We start from the raw sequence: 23,865 nt of genomic DNA, 5'->3' as shown, positions 1-23,865 counted from the left end.
TTTTATTTAGTCCATACAAATTACATCTCTGATTATGAATGGAAGACAATAGAAACATTCTTGAAGATGTTAATTACATTAATTTTTGAGGATATATACAACGAGAGGTCTTCAATAAACCCAGAAATGCAGACAGCACTGATATTTACATACCCATACATAGCATCATTTGTGATTCAGCATGCTATTATTGTTTTCTGCTCCTAGGCATTCTAGAAAGGTTATTTTCATGTCTGGATTTCTGATTTAGTTGCAAGATGTAAAAATCCTACGTAGTCAGACAACCTGCTTTGGCTATATCATCAGAAATGGCTTAAAAGCAAAAATGACATTCCAGTTATTCCACACACAAATCCCTGATGTTAACATCCCTAGCCTAAAAATAGCCATTTGGAAGGAAAGCCCTATTTCAAAGCAAAGGAAATGTGAGTAAGACAATATCTGGTCCTGGAAATGTCAGACTCAAAATTGAGTTCTTTAGATGGGAATCGATTCTAAAATAACATCTCTGATTTGTTATATAACAAAACACAATGGCTTTATAAACTTTATATAAACATTATCAATTTCTGATGGTTTTCTCTTAAAAGGGTAGCTCTGAAGTAATTATTCTCTCTTTAAACTGTATTTACTGAGCCGCTGACTTTTTTCTGATTTCATTCATTCCTTTTCCCCATTTCCCCTCCCCATTCCCAGTCTAGACTAATGAACACAATATTTGAGAAATCAAAAACTTAGGCAAAGATCTTTTATTTGTGGTTAGGCTTACACCATTCCAAAAAGTAAACATAATTAACAAAACACTTAAAAGTACCAGAGGAGGTGCCCCGGTATCAGTAGAAGGCACTGATCAGACCACAGAAGAAAGCTTGACAAGGATCTTCATATACGGATGCCAGCTTCAATCATGTCAAATGAACATGTTGTTCTCTCAGTGGTAACAGTTAGTAGGCCGGAGCAGAACTGGAGACCCTTTTCCACTGGTGTAGGCAGCCAGGGCTCTCCAGGAGTACTATTATAGATGACATGAAGGTGACTACCACGGTAGCAATGACAACAATCCCAGTTACAATGACTGAACAAAGCTAAGGCCATCAGTATAGGCTTGAAGCGATCTAGAAATCCTTCTGGAGCCTCTCATCAGCTGATCATCCCTGATACATCCCTTGGATGGCCACAGAATCCATTTTCACAAAACTGAATCCAATGCATTGTGTTATCACTGCAACATGCGAGGTCTGGTAGTTGCTAATTTGGAAAAATGGTAAATACTAATACTATTGGAAAAATGGTAAATACTAATACTATTGCAAATAGTCAATCTATGCTACAAGAAAAACATATTAACACACACAGGTACTTTTGGTGGTATGGCTTTAAATTCTGTGCTGGGCTATAAAAAGCATTATAAGCAAAGTTAATGAGTAACAGTTTTTATTAAAAAGCAAAAAAAGAAGTAATTTACCAAAATTAGTTTAAGACATATTAAATTTTATGCAAATACCTTTACAAAAACTGAATTATATAATTAGAGTGCTTTTTATACATTAATACTGAATATGTTACATTACTATATATTAAAGATATAATTTGAAAACTAGAGCTGTTTCAAAATACTGTGTTCAAATGTCATTCTTTGGGAACCCAGAGAAATTGCCTGATCACCATGCTGTCCTTCCACAAGGGGTTTCTCTTCTGAGTCAGGAGAGAGTCATTAAGTAACATTCAAAAAAAAAAAAAAAAAACAAGAGTACAACATAAGGTCCAAATTTAATTCACTTCCTGAGACTCACATAGAGCTTGCTGACTTGAACAAAACATGTCAACATTGTTTTAAAATATTGAGGACACTATTTTCTGGCAGCATCTACTACTTTCATGTTACAAGTAAGCCATAAAGATAGGGCTTCAGGGAGAAATAAAACACAGATGAACTTCCAAAGCAATACGAAGCTCTGGCAGAAGACCTCATTCTCTTTTCATGAGGCACAAACAGCAAAAGAATAGACAAAACATAACCACCATGATTACAGACTTCAGGGGATTTCATATCTAGGGTTTCATGATGTTTTGTGTACAGTATTATTCCTTAATACGGTATTATTCCTACTGAGTTCCCAGGAAATAATTTTCATCATCAATAATATGGTTTAAAAGTTCATACCATTCACAATATCCATGTCAAAAGACTTTCAGTCTTCTTTTTGTATATACAAATAGAACTGTAGACAGTCACATCTCTCCAGGCTCATGCCCAACTGAAACTTCCATTATAATGAAGAGACAGAACAGGAAAGGGACTTCTGGTACCATTTATTTCCCTGTGACAATAAAAAAAAACTGCTTTATCACAGCTTGGAGAATACACAGTCATCACTAAGTGTTAAAACAACTGCATAAGTCAAAAGCAAGTGATTTTTCCCAGAAAAAAAAATGTTTCTCCTGTGACCCCTTTTCTTCCTCTGTCAAAAAATACCATACATAAAATCTCCCCCTAAAGTCAGGAAGCATCCAATGCCATGTGGCAGACACAAGTGTTGTGAGCACAGCACAGTGGGATGAGGCCACAGTCTCCAGTTCATTCCCTGCGCAGGCTATGCTCACAGGTCACCCTGATTTATAACTCCTCTCGAAAACCTTTCTGTGTCTCCTGCCTGGCTTTGTCTTCGTCACTGGGTGCCAACCATGTGAAATACACCTTCACTGGATCGATGTTCCAGTGTTTGTGGAACGATATGGGAACTTGATGAGAAAGGTAGTCCTTAGGGTAATCCACCGGCCGAGCCTGCAGGAAAAATAGAGAGTTAGGCTTCCTTGTTGATTGAATATAATTTTGCTGCAGAAGAGCATTTGAATTTATAAAGTGGACTGCTTTACTTCACTACCTAACATTGGCTATAGGAATCTAAAAGCAAAAAGGAAACTATTTTCTGATATCTTTCTTCTAACTCCAGGTGCTTTGCTTTTGTGACTCCAATTACCTTAATATCCCAAATGCACTGCTTTTTGCTTCTATGTTCCATAGTCTTGCCTCTGGGAGATTCCTAAACAATAGTAATAAATACAAAAAGCTTTCTTTGGTAAGCCATTTAAGTTACTATTATCACTTCTGCACAAAGACAGAAAAACTGTTATGTTCCAGGTACTTCTAAGGAAACTGGCCATAAGTGTGTTGTAGGGGGCTGGGACAAGGATTTCTCAGATTTCCCTTGGCCTCTCTACTGCTCTAATGTGTAATTAGGTGATGTCATTCGAAGAAAGAAAACAAGGAGCTCACTCGGGAGGAGGATAATGTAACTCATGCTCTCTTCCTGACCAAATATCTAGTCTAGTTCCAGAGGTGTAAATGAGAATTGCAAGTAACGCGAAATAGTTTGTGAAAGGACCTAAAAAGTTTTTATATTATCTACATTGCAAAATTTTTTAGAAGTTAGAAAATAAAACTTAAGCAGAACTAGATACAGGTTAGAATAAGATTGAAGAAGTAGCCTATAGGGTTAGAAGGAAACTGAAATCAGATACTATTTTGTTTTCTCTAAGCAAAGTATCCAGTTTCTCTCGGTAATCTTTTTTTTTTTTTTTTTTTTTTTTGAAATGGGGTTTCACTCTGCTGCCCAGGCTGGAGTGCAGTGGGGCAATCTCAGCTTACTGCAACCTCTGCCTCCCGGGTTCAAGCGATTCTCCTGCCTCAGCCTCCCAAGTAGCTGGGATTACAGGCATGCACTACCATGCCTGGCTAATTTTTGTATTTAGTGGAGACGGGGTTTCACCATGTTAGCCAGCCTGGTCTCGAACTCCTGACCTCAGGTGATCCACCTACCTTGGCCTCCCAAAGTGCTGAGGTTGCAGGCGTGAGCCACTTTGCCCAGCCAGTAATCATCTTAAATTTGTTTATTAATTTATATGGGCCACTGTTTTATAAAGTAACTCATTAGGTCATCAATACTAAAATTGTCTTGACTACTAAAACTAGATGTGATGCATTTTAAAAACAAGTCTTTTGTAGGCTACTTTTTTATTACAGTCTGCCTAAATCTTTGATATGAATACTTAAACTCCCTTAAATGGTTTACAGAATAACTTTGTTAAATTTTGCCTTATTGAATCCTAGAAACAGCCTTATAAAATGGACAGAATGTTATGGTTCACTTCCAATTTACCGCTGAGAAAACCAGAGCTCCCAGAAGTAACATGACTAGCAAACATTGGAATAGAGACCAGAGAGAGGTGCTCAGCCCAGGGCCAGTGCTCTGCCAGGACACCGGCTGCCTCTGCTCAAGCCGTCTTACCGCCGGTTGGGCACACTCAGCAGCACCTGGCCTAACCTAGCTTCACCAGTACAGATATACTGCTCAGATGAGTGTTCCAACAATAATATCTGCGAAGAAAAGTTCAAAATAATCTAAGGGGAGAACTTTCACAATTGCTATTTTTAAGAAATTATAACTGCTCAGGGAGTTAAAAATCTAAAAGGAATTTTAAAAGGAAAAAACAGTGAGACAGACAAAAAATACACACTGGAATACAGTCTAACAGAGTTGGGAAAGTTTTGAATATTAGCTGAAGGAATTCATTTATTATATGATGTTTCTTTGCAAGGCCCTCTGAGAGTTTACTGGCAAGGAAGAAAACCAAGGAGAAACATCCTCTCAATTCCGTTAGAAGATAATTCCACAATGATCCCAGAAGAAAGAAATACAGTAGTTCCCCCTTATCCATGGTTTCACTTTCTGAAGTGTCAGTGTCCCACAGTCAATTTTAGTCTGAAAATATTAAATGGAAAATTCCAGAAATACACAATTCCTAAGTTTTAAGTTGCGGGCCCTGCTGAGTATCAGGATGAAATCTGGGGTGTCCCACTCCATCCCGCACTGGGCATGAATCCTCCCTTTGTTCAGCATCTTCATGCTGTCTACACTCCCTGCCCCTGAGTCGCTAGAAGCCGCCTCATTATCCAGTCAACTGCAGCAGTATCACAGTGCTTGTGTTCAAGGAACCCTTATTTTACTTAAGAATAGCCTGAAGCAAGAGTAGTGATGCTGGCATATGGTTATAATTGCTCTATTTTATTATTAGTTATTGTTGTTAATCTCTTACTCTGCCTACTTTCTAAAGTAAACTTGATCATAGGTATGTAAAATATAAGAAAAAACATAGCATACGTAGGGTTCAGTATATCCAAGGTTTCAAACATCCACTGGGGGGATCTTGGAATGTATCCCCTGTGGTTAAGGAAGGACTACTGTAAAAGCAATGGAAAGAAATCCTTGCTGGTTTTTCACCTTTAAAAATGAACTGTTGAAGATAGAAATGCATCTAACAGGAAAAAAAATAAACCATAACATTTTCCCCTCTATTAATGCAGATTCTAGAAGTGATTTACTGCATCTCAGGGAGGCTATACATGCATTAAAAGAGCTGGCTTATTAAACATTACAATTCACTGGTCATTTTTGACAAATGAGGTAATGGAAAAGCATTAGACAAAACCAGAAAAGTGAAATACATCCAAAATGGTATCTTTAATACCAAGAACTCTATGCAGCCTCTAATAATCGTATCTCTGTGCCCAAAATGTCAAGAGGAAATCCCAAACAGGCAGGATGAGGGGTGGTGAAGAACTTGAGGAACAGACACAGAGTGTGGTAGGCATCTGCATACAGGAAGAGAGAGGGGCTGAAACTGCCTAAGAAAGACCTATAGCCAGGTGTGGTGGCTCAGGCCTGTAATCCCAGCACTTTGGGAGGCCGAGGCAGGTGGATCACAAGGTCAGGAGATCGAGACCACCCTGGCTAACATATGAAATCCCGTCTCTACTAAAAATACAAAAAATTAGCCGGGCGGGTGGCACACACCTATAGTCCCAGCTACTTGGGAGGCTGAGGCAGGAGAATCGCTTGAACCCAGGAAGCAGAGGTTGCAGTGAGCCAAGATCATGCCACTGCATTCCAGCCTGGGTGACAGAGCAAGACTTCATCTCAACAAAAAAAAAAAAAAAAAAAAAGGGAAAGACCTCCTACATTGGGCAAAATTAGAACCTTTCATCTGTAAATACTGGAGCACACTAAACAGGGCAGCAAATGGAGATTAAAATCACATTTCCATAGACAAGTGCCTTTCTATAACTGTATTGAAAAATGATTTCCATCCCATACAGTTTACCCACCATAATGGTGGTCTAAAACTTTTTGGGAAATTTCCAGAGTTGAGCAACCACCAATCATTGCACACTGCCATGTCCATTAGTGGCACATAATTTTGGAAGAACAGAAAACCATATGTTCTAGGTGCTGTGCTTTCAACAAAGGGAAATACTAGATTTTCCCTGGAGTCCCCTTCTAAATCTGCGAATTCACAATAACTTTCTCTAAAAACAGAAGAAATGTGACGGCCCAGGCAATTTTGCATATGAGACTGCTTCCAAATGCCCACTCCGTCTCTAGCTCATCAGGATTCTTAAATTTTATCTCTTTGCCTCATATTTCTTTGTGAAGATGAACAAACACAGTTTGGATCAGTGTTTAAACACTATAAATGGAAAGCACTATCCAAATCGTTACCAAACTCTCTAAAAGAGGCTTAAGAATTGGAAGATACAGCATTATCTGTTGGGGAGGATAGGTTTTAAACATATTTTATGATTTTGGAAAAGTTTAAAATGTATGTGAATTAGAGAAATCAAGGGTTCTAAAGTGGGGGAAACAACCACCTTATTTTTAAAAAAATTATCTTCAAAGGACTTTTGCCTATAGATGATTTTCCTTCTTTTCTCCTTATCATTTTATTATCTAATTTGTTCTTCCCTAAATGAAAAGGGCTGCTACAAAAATCTAAGACCTGTCTCACTAACCTTGATAAATTATTTCCCTTATACACTAACAGTTTTAATTACCCCTTTTATTGCGTGACTGAAACACCATGAGACAGAGCAAGAGAGGGAACCACAGAGAATAACGCTTTCTTTCCTAAGTCATCCTAACACAACACACAGGCTTAAAGTGGGTAAGACCTCTCAAAGTCCTAAAGGACAAGTAAGTATCTTCTAACTGACACCAGGAAGGAGGTTTCTCATACATTTCCTTATATTAAAGGTCTCTTTTTATCCTCTCTTATTGTCTCAAGGATACAGAAATGGATTCTGCCTTTCCTGATGATGCAAACACTTTCTTAGTCTTATTCGAGTTGTTTTCTATAGTATACTATTTCTGTCATGCTAAGTTTTCTATATTGCTATGATAATGTTTGCTACTGGTTACCAAATAAATAAAGCATAGGCCAGGTGCAGTGGCTCACATCTGTAATCCTGGCACTTTGGGAAGTCGAGGTGGGAGGATCGCTTGAGTCCAGGAGTTTGAAACCAGTCTGGGCAACATAGTAAGACCCCCATCTCTATAAAAAACTTTAAAAATTAGCCAGGCATGGCGGTGTACACCTGTAGTCCCAGATACTTGGGAGACTAAGGCAAGAGGATCATTTGAACCCACGAGATCAAGTCTGCAGTGAGCCACGTTGCAGTGAGCAAGACCCTATCTCAAAATAAATAAATAAATAAAAATAAACAAATAAGGCATAAAAACAGTATTTTCAATATAAGAGAAGGCATCTAAAATACTTATGCATACACATTTCAAGTTTCAAAAACTTTAAATTTCTTGAAGGAGGATATTAGATGGGTATGGATCTATGGTTATTTTTAGTTTGTGAACAACTGCTATTATTCTTAAAAGAAAATTCACTGACTTGGTTCTTAAAAGATACTAAACATAATGCAGGAGGATTTCCTTCTCCAACCCCCAAACTGCAATATGGGGAGGCTATAAGCACTACCCGTCCCTGGTAAACATAAGCTCATCTCTTCTTTTCCATAACCCTCAGAATATATGCTTATTGAGATACCCATTTGCAATTTAATAGATTTTAGCCATTCATTTTAATGGCAAGTGAAGGAGAAAAAGCTCAGTGAAAAGACAGATAGTGTAAAAACTGAGGATGGTGTAGAATTACATAGACTCAGTGGCCAGTAGGACAATATTAGGTCAGTCCTATATATTTCTAGGCAGTATCCAATAATTTTTAAATGCTACCAATCCTTTTAACTAAAAAGGTAAACCAAAAAACAGCTTTTCCCTGGTCCTACATGGCGAGGATCCTGGTCAAACGCCACTTGGTTTTCGAGACGTTTTTGCCTCCCATCTTCATGACGTACATGAGACAGTGTGTACATCAAACAGGGTAACAGTCCTGGTTAAGGACATTCCCCTGGAGCCTGTCAACACAGTTCTTAGTCTGTTTCCCGAATATGTGAAGAGAAAGAAGTCAAATCCTTAAGTGAGAAGAACCTGTCCCTCACCTGCCATGAGGGAAGAATAAAAACCATTTCCTCACCTGATGGAAGAGAGGGCTGTGTGTCACAGGGATTCCCAAGCCACTAAAGCACATTCCCAGGACCATATCATCGGGAGCATCATTGCTGTAGCACCGACATTTACTGGCGAGAAGTCTCCTGACGGCTTCTCTACTGAAGACCATTCTAGTGGGAGCCAGAGCAGAGAAAGGGGTTAGAGAGAAGCTCCACAGACACCGCTGCTGCACAAATGGGCCCCGGGAAACAGGACTCTACTCCTGCAGACTGAGAGGCAATAGTAGCTTTCTCTAGTTACTGAGCTCTAGGTAAAACCCTACCTGTTCTCTTTTAGTCTTCTGGCCCTTTCCAACACTTTTGTACCAAGTTCCCAAAATAATTTCTCTTCGTTTTAAAATACAGATTGGTTTCTTGTTTTCATTCTGATCCTAAGGTAGAAATGAATCTTTTCATACCATAAAAAGCTCAATAACTGAAAGGGCTGAAGGAAACAATATGGTTCATAAGTTCAGTCTCAATCATCAAAGACTTTCTTTAAGGCAAAACTATTTAAAATTCATCCATATAGTCCCACTGCCACATATAGGGCCTTGCCCACAGCACTCAATAGAAGTTTGATGCATCAAACAAGTGAGAACAAAGTCGCCTTTACAAAGACCTTCTTCCTGGGGGAGGAAACATTCTATGAATCAGTCTAGGAGGAAGGAAAAAAGGACAAAGAGCTTGAATCCCTGAATCAAAAATACTGATTCCACATGCTGGGCTCAATTCAGCACAGTTTTACCTAATGCTAATGGCCAACCCCCTCCTCCGTCCCCTGCAACAGTGCAGAACTCCCTCCCTGCCCTTGACTAGACAAGAGAATTTCTTTACTTAAGATGTTGTAACAAAATAGGAAGGTATAAAAAGAAAGTTCCTGTCAACTACAGAGAAAGGAAAACTGCAAGTCTGAAAACCCACCATAAATTGCCTTTCTCTTAGAAAGCCTGCTGTCCACAGTGAAACCTCCCTGGCCACATTTTTTGTGGCTGAGTGGAACTCCTACACCCAATCGGCCACGTTGGGCTCAAGCTACTGACTCCGGGAAAAGAGCACACATGAGAAGATGTGTTGACAGTAAATAGTAAAAACGCTTTTTTTCTTTTGTCAGCATCTAGTAAAATGAGAAAAAATGAGAAAGACTTTCTTTTTTTGATCCGCTCTCTGAAAAACTAACTTTATAGGAAGATGAAACGTGAGCATGAAATTTTAATATGTAATTATTTTATACTTTTGCCTACTCACACAGTCTTACATTAATTATTTGCATAAACTAAGTGAATATGAGCCGTTAATAACACTTGTTTATTAGCATGCTGATGAGTTCTTTCCAAATAAGGTTGCTCCCCAAAATGGAAAACTACCAGTCATATCATGGTGGGAAAGAACACTTGTCTGCTCTGGCCACCAACTATTAAACATTAAAAAGATGTTGAAAGGCTACAGGATTATTTTATTTCCTTCAATATACAATATACAAATGTTTAAAATAAGAAAAACTGAAATGGGAGTCTGGGACTTGCCCAAGAACACAGTGCAGATCAAGAAGATGTAGGAAGGGAACATGCGTGAGAAACATGCCTGCCCTTCCTGGCCTTCAGCCAATAAATAGTTCATGGCAGTCTCTCTGGGTAACACTGCCTGCGGCCTCTTCCGAGGACATTGCCCAACATCTTATTCTGGTGTAGTCATTTGCTCCCAAGGCTGCCAAAAAGGCTGATGATAGATAGCCTAAGCACAGCTTCCTACCTAAATGCACATATGTAAATAAGTATTTTCAAAAAGAAATGGTCAAAACATCACATGTTCTCACCTATAAGTAGGAGCTAAGTTATGAGGATGCAAAGGCATAAGAATGATACAATGAACTTTGGGAACTCGGAAGAGGGGTGGGGATGAGGGATAAAAGACTACACACTGGACACAGCGTACACTACTTGGGTGACAGGTGCACCAAAATATCAGAAATCACCACTAAAGAACTCATTCATATAACCAAACACCCCCTGCCCCTCAAAAGCCTGTTGAAATAATAAAACAAAATGGTCATTCAATTTCTTTTCTCCAAGTACCAAAACTTTCATGGAGTAAGCAACAAAGTGAAAAACAGACACTTGGATTCAAATAGTACAAAGGTCTCATGCTCCAAACAACGCAAAATACCTACACAGAAACCACAGGAACCTACATGTCTGACTCAGCTCTGTCAAAACATCCTTACCTAAGACGGATGGTTTAAGGTAGTGGTTTTCAATACTTACTTGACTGTGACCCGCCATCAGAAAACAAAGAAATTAATTTCACATTGCAACCATTTATATGTTTCATGTGTGAGTGTGCATGGGTATGTATAAAGCTGAAACAAAAATGTCACAAACAATACTTACCCTTATGACATGGAATGCACTCTGATATTTTCCATTTTATTCTATTCCACTCAATAGTTCATTAATTTAAAATGCTAGTCATGGTCCATGAATTGGTTTTACAAGCCACTGATTCTGACTTGCTGTTAAAAGGCATATTGGTTCTCAAGCTAGAGCATCAGAAAATTCTACTGTAATACTAGAGAAACTATTCAACATTATGTCTTACAGCTTTTATCAAAGGTTGATGTAAGAGACAATCTCATGACGAATGTTCCTGCATCTTTGTAAAAGCGCTATTAAAGACAGAACATCACATTGGTCAATGTTAGCTATATAAAGATCAGTGCCTTGTGTTCATGGATTTGTTTATTCATTTATTCACTGTACCTTGAAAAACATGAGTCCCTATGCTAAGAAGCGAGGAAATAACGAGAAATGAAACACACAGGTGTTGCCTTCAAATAATGCATAATTTAAGTGGAAAATAGAAAAGTAAATAGGCAATTAAATGATAATGGTTTGCATAATATGCTATGAAAGTACATTAGAAATGCATTAAACCCAGATTTGAGAGGCTAGATTGGGCTAAAGGCATTCAAGAGTAAATGGTGATAGCTATGGTGAGTACAAAAGAACAAGGAGGAACTAGACAGGCAGAAAGTTGGGGAAACAATGGTATGCAGAGACCAGCGAATGTCGTATCTTGGGAGGAGAGGAAAAAAATAGTGCTTCAGAGAAACTGAAACAAGTTCAGCAAGAGTTCTTTAAGATAAGGGTGTAGATGGATGAGGCTAGAAAGGTAAAACAGCATCTGCCAAGATCATGAGAGGTCTTATAAACCTTGGAGTGCAGACTTGATCCTAAAGGCAATGGGAGAAGTTCTACTGCCAGTTAGGATATCAGAGGATGCAAAAGACTTTCATGCCATGGTAACACTCAAATAAAAATATTCAAATAACAAGAAAATCATATGTAATTATGAAACTGAAGAGAGGTCAATGACACGAAGCCTAGATGAATGAATTTCTAGAGAGAAAAAGCCTTGCTAGGGGAGTAGCAAGACAGCCATGGCAGCTTTCAGCGGCAAACCGGGCCTGGTAAGTGGGTAGAAGACAAAACTTTTCTTGGGCCTTCAGGCCCAAAGCAGTGGCCTCAGCAACACCCAGGGAGGCTGTTAATCAGGCAAACTAGGGAAGATTAAATTGAGGACTCATCCCAGATCAACTTGACTCTTGTTAAAATCTGAATGATCATCTCTTTGTCTTAGATGTCAAAAGTAGAAAAAGGTTCACACTCTTGGAGAAAAGACAATGAGAAGCCACTGAGGGCCTCTGAGCAGAGGGGAGAGAGGACCAGATCTGCTTTTAGAAAGGTCCCTTTGACTACAGTGTGGACAACAGCATGGAGTGGAGTTTAACACCAAAAAGTAGGGGGAACAGGAGGCTGTGGCAGGAACTCATATAGGATATGACAGTGACCTGGCTGAGATTACTGGAGGTAGAGAGAAGTATTGATGGAAGAGAGATTTAGGAAATAAAATGGACAGGACTGGGTGATTCAGTTGATTGCAGGGAGTGGGGAAAGAAGGAAAGAAAGGGTGAGAGCTGACTCACAGACTCCTGGGGTAAGAACTCATATAAGCCAATGTTTTCCCTGAGAGGGGGACATTGGAAGAACAAATCAGGGGTTACGGTCAGAAATGACAAGGTGTTGAGTGTGATGTGTCTGTCAATCAGTCAAGTGGAGATGCCCTTTGAATCTATGAATCCAGCGGCCAGCAGAGTTCTAGGCTGGAGAAAGAGTTCTGGGTACATTCAGCATCAAGCCATAAGATCACCCAGGGACAATACAGGGTGAGAAGTAGGACTAGAAAAGATGCCTGAGTAACACAAGACATTAAAGGGATAGACAGAAACAACTGAGAAGGAATGACCAGAAAGAAGGATGAACAAGGATAGGATGGCGCTCTGGAAAGCAAGAGAAAGGGGTGTTTCAGGTCAACAGTCACGGGTGTTAAAGGCTGTCAGTGAAATAGGATAAAAATTGGAAATTATTAATTTGATTTAGCTACAGCAAGGTTGCTGGAAACCTTGGTGAGGTAGTTTAGGAGGCTGGGAGTTTATGACTCTTAGAAGGCTGAGCATGGAGCTGAGAAAATGGAGATAGAGTAGTGAACTCAAGATGTTCCGCAGGGTAGGAAGGAGAAGGCATGGTGGTGGTGAGAAGTTTTAAGACAGAAAAACTAGAGGTGGTGGGAAGTACCCAGGAGCAGGGTAGACGCTGAGCACAGAAGTTAAAGGTGCCACCTTGGTGGTCTAGCACGGCCTGCCAGGGGCAAGGGAAGGGGGAGCAGTGACAATTATGCAATGTATTTGCAAATCTGGCACTGGCCTGTGAGGTCCTGTGGGGAAAGGACTGTGCAGCTTTCATCTGTGCATTCCCCATGCCTGGCCCACACAAGGCCAGTTGAACGAATAAACAACCAACTGGGATGATGAAAGGCAATGCTAGATAGGTAAGGTAAAGTGAAGTTTCAGAAGGCCTTGAGTGCCAGTCTTGGAAACAACAGCTAAATCCAATATGCAATGAAGACGACAAAATGGTTTTCTTGCAGAAATCACATAACAAGTCACTTCTGTGTTAAAAATATTATATGAACACCATCATGCTATAAAGTATATAAACCCATATACAAATAACAGGGCCACTTTCAAAGTGGAACATCCTGGCTCAGTGGGTGCCATGTTCTGATCCTTAATTGGCCCTAACTCTTCACCCAGAAAGCCCGATGCATTACAGTAAGGCTGCAAATAGCTTGAACCTTTTTTGATAAGGTGGTCAACACTCCTTGGGCTTACTCTAGTGTCTTTTCGAAGGCCTCCCTGGACTCCCCCTCCTGTTGTTAATGACCTCAGGTAGATGCAAGCCATTGTCTAACAAAGATCAGCACACATGCTCAGGTTTGGTTAGCACCACAAAAGAGCCACCACCATAACCGTGTTATCTTCACCACTGAATCGACTAAACAAAATCAGGATGCCTGTAGTACGTATGTTGAGATCCTGCAGGTTCCTGTAGGAATTGTTCCAATCTAGGGAACTGCAAAGTAGGAATTTAAGGTCCTAGCCCTCCAGAAGTGTATAATCCATTAGATTATAAACTAGAATGCTGCCTGGAACACAGAAGACATGCAACAAGTATCTACTGAGTGAATTTAAATGACTACCGTTGATAAGATTTTGCCTACACGCACCAACAGTAAGACTACAGAAGTAATAGGGAAAACTGCTTAATTGATTTACCCATATAAATCAAGTTAAAATCTTTCTTCGTAAGAGATTAGGCAGATGCTTCATTTAAAACATTGATTTTTAACTGTTATTTAAAACCTATAAATCCTACATAAATATTATTTAATTGCCTAAGTAAGCTTCTATACTACACTTTCTCCAAAGGCAATTTATTAAGCATTACATAATTTAATAGTCTAATGGCTTATTCTCTGAGATTAAAATCTATAACCAATTTTTTTTCCATTTAAATAGATAATCAAAACTAGTTGGCTGTCTAGAAGCAACCATTGTTAGGGACATTCTAGCAAGTATGACATACTTTTTTATATCATTTCTTCAAGGGCTAAAATATTCTTTACTGTGTGTTCTTTTAATATTTAGCAAATATAATGTTCACTTTCCTATTATAGTAACAACCACCATTCACAGAGTACTCACGTATCAGTATAGATCCCAGTGCCAGAGACCTACCTCTCGTGTGGAAAGGGAAGTTTATGTTTAAAGTAGTTGAAGAAAGCTGTGATCATAGTTACCCTCCTCCTCCCGTGATGTAGCTGTAGCCACCAGTGCCCAGGCCGTAGCCGTAGCGCTCTCCCAGAAACACAGGCTCGCCGGAGTCATAACAGCTAAGCAAGTGCTGGAGCCTGGAGATACTGAGATGCCAAAGGGAACACAAATTATGATTACTTGATTCAAACGTGGTTACAGAATAGTTTATGGTTCTTACATCCCACTCTGTATACTGTGTAATACTAAACTGAAATAGTTAAGAGAAGAAATTTGAGTGACTTATAGAATAAGTAAAAATTTTAAACAACAACAAAAAAAGAAAAGAATGCATGAACACTGTACATTACTGGAAACAAGAGAAACTGAGACACGAGGGGCTTGTTCCTCAGTTTTTACAAGCCCCTGCCATAATATGGCTGCCTGATTTGTGTGGTGAGAGTGGCAGGTTACTGAAGTGAAGTTGGCCAGTGTGCTCTAGATCTTATTTCTACCAGTCCTGTTTTCAAGTGAGTGTGAACTAATCCTCACATCTTTTCAGATGAACTTGGTATTTAACAAAAAAATTCCTGATGGCCTAAAAAGGAGCCACTGAGATGCAAATGCACGTTGGTTCCCTGGCTGGCAGGTGGGGAAGAGAATTTGGGCAGTGAGGCTATCCTAGAAATCCTCAGATAATGAGGCACAACCATGCTTATGTTTCCCTCAATAAGGCCACCCAAGTCTGAGAACTTTTTGTGTCTAATTGCTTATACTTTTGAATACCTTTTGGCCCCTATCTGCCTTTAACACACATTACCAACAATAGCTTACAAAGGGCAGTGTATTAGTCTGGGTTCTCTAAAGTAAGACTATCCGTGAGTTAGTCATAAAAATGCCTGCAACTGCAGCTGCTGTTTGGATGAAAACAATGAATTTATAGGAAGATAAAATCAAAAAATAACTTTTTTAAGTAGACACAAAGGGTAGTGCTAAGAAAGCCTATTTTTTCAATGTTTTAAGAACTTACACCACTTAGAAACATCCCGTCCGCCTATAAGCCTGCAAAATCAAAAGCAAGTTAGTTACTTCTAAGATACAATGGGGATACAGGGGGTAAATATTCCTGTTCCAAATGTGAGAAAATGGCCAAAACAAAGGGGCCACAGGCCCCATGCAAGTGCAAAACCTGGCCAGGCAATCATTAAATATTAAACCTCCAAATGCGGTGAGTCAAGATCATGCCATTGCACTCCAGTCTGGGTGACAAGAGCGAAACTCCGTCTCAAATATATATATATATAATCCTCCAAAATCTCCTTGATTCCATGTCTCACATCCAGGACATGCTGATGCAAGAGGTGGGCTCCCTAGGCCTTGGGCAGCCCCACCCCTGTGGCTCTGCAGGGGACAGCCCCTGTGGCTGCTTTCACAGGCTGGTATTAAGTGCTTGTGGCTTTTCCAAGGTGCACAGAGGAAGCCGTCACTGGATTTACCATTCTGGGGTCTGGAAGATGGTGGCCCTCTTCTGAGTGCTCCACTAGGCAGTGTCCCAGTGGGGACTCTGTGTGGGGGCTCCAACCCCACATTTCCCTTCTGCACTGCCATAGCAGAAGTTCTTCATGAGGGCCCCATCCCTGCAGCAGACTTCTGCCTGGACATCCAGGTATTTCCATACATTCTCTGAAATCTAGGCAGAGGTTCCCAAACCTCAACTCTTGTCTTCTGTGTACCTGCAGGCCCAACACTACATGGAAGCTGCTAAAGCTTGGGGCTTGCACCCTCTGAAGCAAAAGGCAAGCTGTACCTTGGCCCCTTTTAGCCATGGCTGGAGCATCTGGGACACAGGGCACCAAGTCCCGAGGCTGCATAGAGCAGTGGGGCCCTGGGCCAAGCCCATGAAACCGTTTTTCCTCCTAGGCCTCTGGGCCTGTGATGAAAGGGGCAGCTGTGAAGATCTCTGACATGCCCTGGAGACATTTTCCCTATTGTCTTGGTATGAACATTCAGCTCCTTGTTACTTATGCAAATTTCTGTAGCTGGCTTGAATTTCTCCCCAGAAAATGGGGTTTTCTTTTTCACCTCATGGTCAGGCTGCAAATTTTCCAAACCTTTATGCTCTGCTTCCCTTTTAATAAGTTCCAATTTCAAACCATCTCTTTGTGAATGAATATGACTGAATGCTTTCAGAATAAGCCAGGTCACCTCATGAATGCGTTGCTGCTTAGAAATTTCTTCCACCAGATACCCTAAATCACCTCTCTCAAGTTCAAGGCTCCACAGATCTCTAGGGCAGGGGCAAAATTCCACCAGTCTCTTTGCTAAAGCACAGCAAGAGTGAACTTTGCTCCAGTTCCCAATAAGTTCCTCATCTCCATCTGAAACCACCTCAGCCTGGACTTCATTGGTCAAAACTATTCAACAAGTTTCTAGGCAGTTCCAAACTTTCATTCATCTTCCTGTCTTCTGAGCTCTCCAAACTGTTCCAACCTCTGCCTGTTACCCAGTTCCAAAGTCACTTCCACATATTTGAGTATCTTTTCAGCAACACCCCACTCCTGGTACCAATGTAATGCATTAGTCCATTTTTATGCTGCTGATAAAGACATACTCAAGACTGGGAAGCAAACGAGATTTAATTTAACTTACAGTTCCACCTTGTGGCTGGGGAGGTCTCACAATTATGGCAGAGGGCAAAAGGCATTTCTTACATGGTGGCAGCAAAAGACAATGAGAAAGAAGCAAAAGCGGAAACCCCTGATAAACCCATCAGATCTCATGAGCCTTATTCACTATCATGAGAACAGCATGGGAAAGACCGGCCCTCAGGATTCAATTACCTCCCACTGGGTCCCTCCCACAACATGTGGGAATTCTGGCAGATACAATTCGAGTTGAGATTTAGGTGGGGACACAGCCAAACCATATCATTCCATCCCTGGCCCCTCTCAAATATCATGTCCTCACATTTCAAAACCAATCATGCTTTCCCAACAGTCCCCAAAAATCTTAATTCATTTCCACATTAATTCAAAAGTCCATAGTCCAGTGTCTCATCTGAGACAAGACAAATCCCTTCCACCTATGAGCCTGTAAAATCAAAAGCAAGTTAGTTCTTCCTAGATACAATGGGGGTATAGGCATTGGGTAAATACAGCCATTCTGAATAGGAGAAATTGGCCAAAATGAAAAGGCCACAGGCCCCATGCAAGTCCAAAATCCAGTGGTACAGTCAAATCTTAAAGTTCCAAAAGGATCTCGTTTGATTCCATGTCTCACATCCAGGTAACACTGATGCAAGAGGTGGGTTCCCATGGTCTTTGGCAGCCCTTCTCCTGTGGCTTTGCAGAGTACAGCCTCCCTCCTGGCTGCTTTCACGGGCTGACATTGAGTGTCTGTGGCTCTTCCAGATGCATGGTGCAAGCTGTCAGTAGATCTACCATTCTGTGGTCTGGAGGACAGTGGCCCTCTTTTCACAGCTCCACTAGGTGGTGCCCCAGTAGGGACTCTGTTTGGGGGCTCCGACCTCATATTTCCCTTCCCCACTAGCAGAGGTTCTCCATGAGGGCCACTATCCTGCAGCAAACTTGCCTGGGCATCCAGGCATTTCCATACATCTTCTGAAATCTAGGCAGAGGTTCTCAAACCTCAATTCTTAACTTCTGTGTACCCGCAGGCTCAACACCACATGGAAGCTGCCAAGGCTTGGGGCTTCCACTCTCTGAAGTCACAGCCCAAGCTGTACTTTGGCCTCTTTTAGACATGGCTGGAGTGGCTGGGACGCACAGCATCAAGTCCCTAGACTGCACACAGCATGGGGACCCTGAGTCCAGCCCACGAAACAAACCACTTTTTCCTCCTGGGCCTCTGGGCCTGTGATGCAGAGGTAGGGGAGCAGGGGAAGGAGCTGCTGCGAAGGTCTCTGACATGACCTGGAGACATTTCCCCCACCTTGGGAATTAACATTCGGCTACTTGCTACTTACAGAAATTTCTGCAGCCGGCTTGAATTTCTCCCCAGAAAATGGGTTTTTCTTTCCTATCGCACAGTCAGGGTACACATTTTCTAAACTTTTATGCTCTGCTTCCCTTATAAAACTGAATGACTTTAACAGGATCCAAGTCAGCTCTTGAATGCTTTTTTGCTTAGAAATTTCTTCCACCAGATACCCTAAATCATCTCTCTCGAGTTGAAAGTTTCACAAATCTCTAGGGCAGGGGCAAAATGCCACAAGTCTCTTTGTTAAAACACAGCAACAATCACCTTTACTCCAGTTCCCAACAAGTTCCTCATTTCCATCTGACATCACCTCAACCTGTAGTTTATTGTCCATGACTATTAACATTTTGGGCAAAGCCATTCAACAAGTCTCTAGGCTAAAGTTCCAAACTTTCCCACATTTTCCTCTCTTCTTCTGAGCCCTGTCTCTAAATTATTTGCCAAGATATCTTTTCTCACAGAGGAATAGTAACATTAACAGTTCTGGTGTCTCATTTTTTGGTGGGAGGGATGGGTAAGAACAAAACAAAGTACATGAAAAGATCACCTTTCCCATCCCCACTCATGAGTCTTATAAAAATACCCTAGCTAATAAAGCTAAAGCTGAAAGTGAAGAAAACGAATTTAATATATGAAAAGAAACTCTGACCAGTGACAAGTGTTGGTGCTCAAAGAGTTCACAAGACTTCCAATCAGGTTTATATCTGTCTGAAGGTCAAGGCCTCTGACAATGCTGATGGTTTCTGAGTGACTAGAAAATGTTCTTTGAACACTATCCTGTTTTCGGCACACAAGGTGACTCTAGGACTGCCTCGTAATGAGACTGGTGTAAAAATCTGATCTGCTGTTCTCTACAAGGAGTTTGCTATTAACCTCTGCTATTTTATCATTGGTTTTGTTTAGTTGCCAATGATTTTCTAACTTTTAATTCTTGTAGATAGAGCTGCTTATATTTTTCCAACTCAGTTTTATTAGTCTTATGGAAAGTTTTCATTTTAGAGAGTTCAGATTTCAGATCTTTCTCAGCTCCCTGCGACTTCTTATTGAAGCAACTTTATTCTCTCTTAACTAAGTTCCCTCAAGATGCTGCTTGTGTCTGCAAAGACAGATTTTCTTTTAACTTTTCTACTATATCTTGTTTACTCTTTCTTTGGTCTCTTTCTTGTACTAAATTTGTTTCCACATTCTTATTGTACTAAATTTGTTTCCATATAAGTTTTGGGGCTTTCTATTTTTACTCTGTAGTCAAGATAATCCCTCTTTTACAGACTTCTGCTTTCCAATGTATTTACTTACTTTATCTTATTCATTCTAATACATTTGTTTGATTTACTTCATTTAACACTGTGTTTGGCTTACACATAGAGTATCCTGGACATAAGTAACTTTATCTCAGAAAAAGACTCCATCTTACATTTCATTAGGCACTTTGCCAAAAGGGGCCAGATGTTTTACTTGATCAATAAAGGTTCTATTCAATCAAATGAGGACATAACCAAGCACATTCCTCCATTTTCAGTCCTCACCAGAGGACTCTGTGGCCATAGAAAGAGCAAGACTTCAGCAGTTCAAATGGCCATCTTAATTGACAGTCTTGCTGTCACTTGTGATAAGCACCCAGCATTTGCCACTGAAGGCTCTGCCCACATCAAAGTCTTTTCCTTGCAAGACTGAGGGACTGCCTGCCCCAGACCAGGATATTCTTTTTTTCAATGTCTCTCTCCCTGGAGTGGTTCATTAACCCTTTTTCCTATCCCCTTTTCCTTGATGTTAAATGTTACTTTGTTATGGGAAGTGTAATCTATAAAATTATATATTAAGTATACTATTATGGTTTGCATTATTGACTGACTTGTGGAGTGGCTTGAACCTGTGTGCCTATGGCTCTACTGACTGAAAAGGAAGTACTGAGAATCGATTCCTTGGGAACTCCATGTAGCTCACGGCTTTTGTGGCTGAAATAGCATCAGTAAAAATCTGACATTGTAGAAAGACATAAAGACATGTGGACCTGGTTATCCCCAACCTGGTGCTATGCATGAGGGTTTAGGTTGCTTTGTACAGATTCTAAAACCAAGGTCTTTTCTCTGAGAGCATCTCTTGTATGATGGAGATCAATTTCTAGGCTACTGAATTTACTTTCAGCTTTACAAAGTGGTTGAGAAAGAATATGCTTATCTTTTAGGTTAGTTGCATCAAAATTAACTGTGTCCTACAAACAAAACTACTCATCTCTTGCTCTCAGGAAAGCAAGTTCTAGGTCTCTTATTGATGTGTGACAGATCATAATCATGGAAAGCAGCAGCCAGTCTAGCATGGTACAATTCAACGCTGTATCCAGGATTTCCTTGCTGTGTTTACATTCTCCAGTTTAAAATTGAGCATTATATTCTTGCTGTCAGACTACTGAGCTGTCCACTGTCCTGGTGTGATATTACGATTATATATTGATATGGTTTGGCTGTGTAAAAATGGACTAATATATATATATTGGTTTTCATCCAGAGTTCCTGGCTCTTAACTCCCATAGCCCTTGTTACTCCTTTATTATAATGCTGGGTTGCTTTATTAGGCCTCAGGAGCAGATGTAAGGAAACAATCTCTCTCTCTGACCTTCTCCTGTTGACACAAGATTCTTTCAGTGCTGCCTCACCAGCCAGAAATCTCCACGGTTGGCCAGTGGCACCTCTGGCCGGGGCCTCGCTCAGCTCTGGGCTTGCCACTAGACTTGCTCTGCCCACTAAGCCTGGCAGGCAACGCTTAGCTCATATTACTGGCCCAGGTTCCACACCTGCTGTGGCTCTGTGCTCAGCCCATAGCTGGGCTGAGCATGCTGTGACTGGCTTCTGCCTTGGGTGCCAGCATCTGGACAAGGGGTGGGGGATGCAGCAGATCCTGAAAACTTGGTGATGCCAGCAACTGCGGAGCCCCAAGGGGTGTTACCCTTTTGCTCAGGGAGTCCTAAGCTCTGAGCCCCCAGGAAGAATCACAGCTTGTTCCTGTTATAGCTCATTCATTCCTACCATCTGCATGCTTCGGTGAATGGGGGCATGTCCCAGCTCATTTGGTCCTGCCGCCCCACTCCAGCCCGTGGCTCCTGGGCTGGCCCAGCCCCACCGCTTCCAGTTCCCATCATGTGGGGCAGCTACCCAGCACCAGCAAAGGGTGGCAGGATTACAGTGTTACAGCTCCGGCTCAGGGAATCCTGAGGTCTAGGCCCCTAGAAGGGTTGCCGCTCTAGTGAACAGGAGTGTGTCACCACCCTCAGCTCAGTGAGCCAGCCAGGAAAGTGTTATAACCCTTTTCACTCCCACTGTTCAGCGGGTCCCAGGTTCTTGTCCCACATCCAAGAAGAATGAGGTTACACAGACACTGGAGAGTGAGCCAGGTGGAGGAGGGTTTTATTCAATGAAAGAACAGCTCTCAACATGAGAGGGGACCCAAAGTGGGTAGCCCTCTGTGTGAGAGGGTGCCCTAACTAAGGCAGGTAGTCCCAATATGTGGCTGAGTCTGGGGTTTTTATGGGCTCAGGATCGGGGAGTGTGTGCTGACTGGTCCATAGGCAGGCCTGGGAAAAGCACCATTTGATTAGCTAAAAGGCATCGGGGAAGTTCTCACTCCTGGCCGTGGACTCTACCCTGAGCTGATAGCCTGGCTTGAAGGTTGGGTTTCACTGGGGACCTGGCCGTTTCTGCCTAGGAATTTGTGTGCCTCTTGCCTCTATCAGTGTCCTTGTACCTGCCCAAGGTAGGAATTTAATCTCATTGTGGGTCAAAAGACTCTAATTCCAGAAAATGTCCTGCCCCACAACCTAGAGGAAGAAATACTACACAGAGAGGCCAAGAAATGAATAAGGAGGTCTTTCTGGGTTTAGAACATGGGCTTTTTGTTCAATCACATTTTTAAATGGTTGTCAATCATGCCTATATAATGAAGCCTCCATAAAACCCCAAAAGGACAGGGTTTGAACAGTTCCTGGATAGCTAAACATGTGCAGATTCCTGGGGGTCAAGCACCCAAGGGGGGCAAGGAAGCTCCACACTCCTTCCCCCATACCTTGCCCTACACATCTCTTCATCTGCATCCTTGATAATATCCTTTACAATAAACCAGTAAACCTAAGTGTTTCCGTGAGTTCTGTGAGCTGCTCCAGCAAATTAAAGGAACCCAAAGAAGGGGCTGTGGGAACCCCAACTTAAAGTCAGTCAGTCAGAAGATCTGGAGGTCTGGACTTATGACTGGTGTCTGGGGAAGCAGTCTTGGGGACTGAGCCTGCTGTGGGATCTAAGGCTATCTCCAGGCAGATGGTGTCAGAACTGAATGGGAGGACAACCAGCAGGAAGAGGACTGCTTGTTTGCTGGGGGGAAGAAATTCCCACATATTTCAGGGTCACAGAAGTCTTCCTCATTGATTGTTGTGGTATAAGAACACAGAAAAAAATGTTCTGAGAGTTTTTCAGGAACAACTGATGTTAGTGAAGTGGGATTAGCTAGAATGGCTCAGGTTCAGAGAAACATTTGGTTTGAGAAGAGAAAGGATAAAAGCCCGGGGGATGAGAAACCCTTGAATCCTGGGTGGCCAAACAATCACCTATGATATGAAGTCACAGTGCTCTGCTGAGTTACTAAAGGTAAAAGTTACCAATGGAATTTAGAGATGGAGAATTTGTTCACCGGCTGCATAAGAAAATGCAAACTAATCAGAAAAAAGCAAACTATTCAATCCCTTGATTATTGTTATCTATACTAGCTAAAATAAAATTAAAAGAGAGTGCTGGGTTAGACCGTGACACTACATACACCAAACTTAGATTTCAGTGAGTCTAAGCTTCAGCCACTAGCCTCAGAACCATGGCACAAGGGCAAAATTATGCAGGAACAACAGAAAGTACCTCTGAGACCTGGGGTGACCTATGGGAGAAGGGAAGAACCAAATAATTATTGAAACTAGAGGGTATGGTGTAAAGGAACTATTCCATTTTGTAGATCTGTATCATCCACCTCTTGAGGAACCTTTATAAAAATGGATTATGAGAATAACTAATTTAGGGGCAGTATCTTTGGTTTTGAATGCTGCAGAATGGAAGAGCATGTTTGGTTTGATGCAGGACCCACAACTCAATGCTGAACAATTGCACATGGGTGTACATAATCCAGACACACAGGAGGTTATTCCTGAGGGAACAGCAAGCCTGATGGACTGAATAAAAGCCACTGTAAGATCTGTTTACCCTGAGAAGGGGGACTGCCAAACTCCACCTATAAATGCCAAGTAGAACACCCCAAATTATGCAGCTGATACGTTTCATCTTTAAGC

General features: G+C 41.3%; 1 protein-coding gene across 1 annotated transcript in view; it reads right to left on the bottom strand.

Annotated features, from left to right (window-relative positions):
* Positions 1-734: 734 nt before the first annotated feature.
* B3GLCT (beta 3-glucosyltransferase) overlaps positions 735-23,865 on the bottom strand; it is a 125,413-nt gene continuing 102,282 nt past the window's right edge. Inside the window, exons 13-15 of the mRNA XM_034936537.3 lie at positions 14,597-14,716; positions 8,386-8,530; positions 735-2,785 (exon numbers count right to left, since the gene is read on the bottom strand). Coding sequence (XP_034792428.1) covers positions 2,618-2,785; positions 8,386-8,530; positions 14,597-14,716 — 433 coding nt within the window. The 3' untranslated portion in view covers positions 735-2,617. The remainder of the gene's footprint in view (positions 2,786-8,385; positions 8,531-14,596; positions 14,717-23,865) is intronic.

This window comes from Pan paniscus, chromosome 14, assembly GCF_029289425.2.
Source record: "Pan paniscus chromosome 14, NHGRI_mPanPan1-v2.0_pri, whole genome shotgun sequence".
In the NCBI taxonomy this organism is placed as follows: domain Eukaryota; kingdom Metazoa; phylum Chordata; class Mammalia; order Primates; family Hominidae; genus Pan; species Pan paniscus.
The sequence above is the reverse complement of the archived record's forward strand: the minus strand, read 5'-3'. Positions and strand labels throughout refer to the sequence as shown.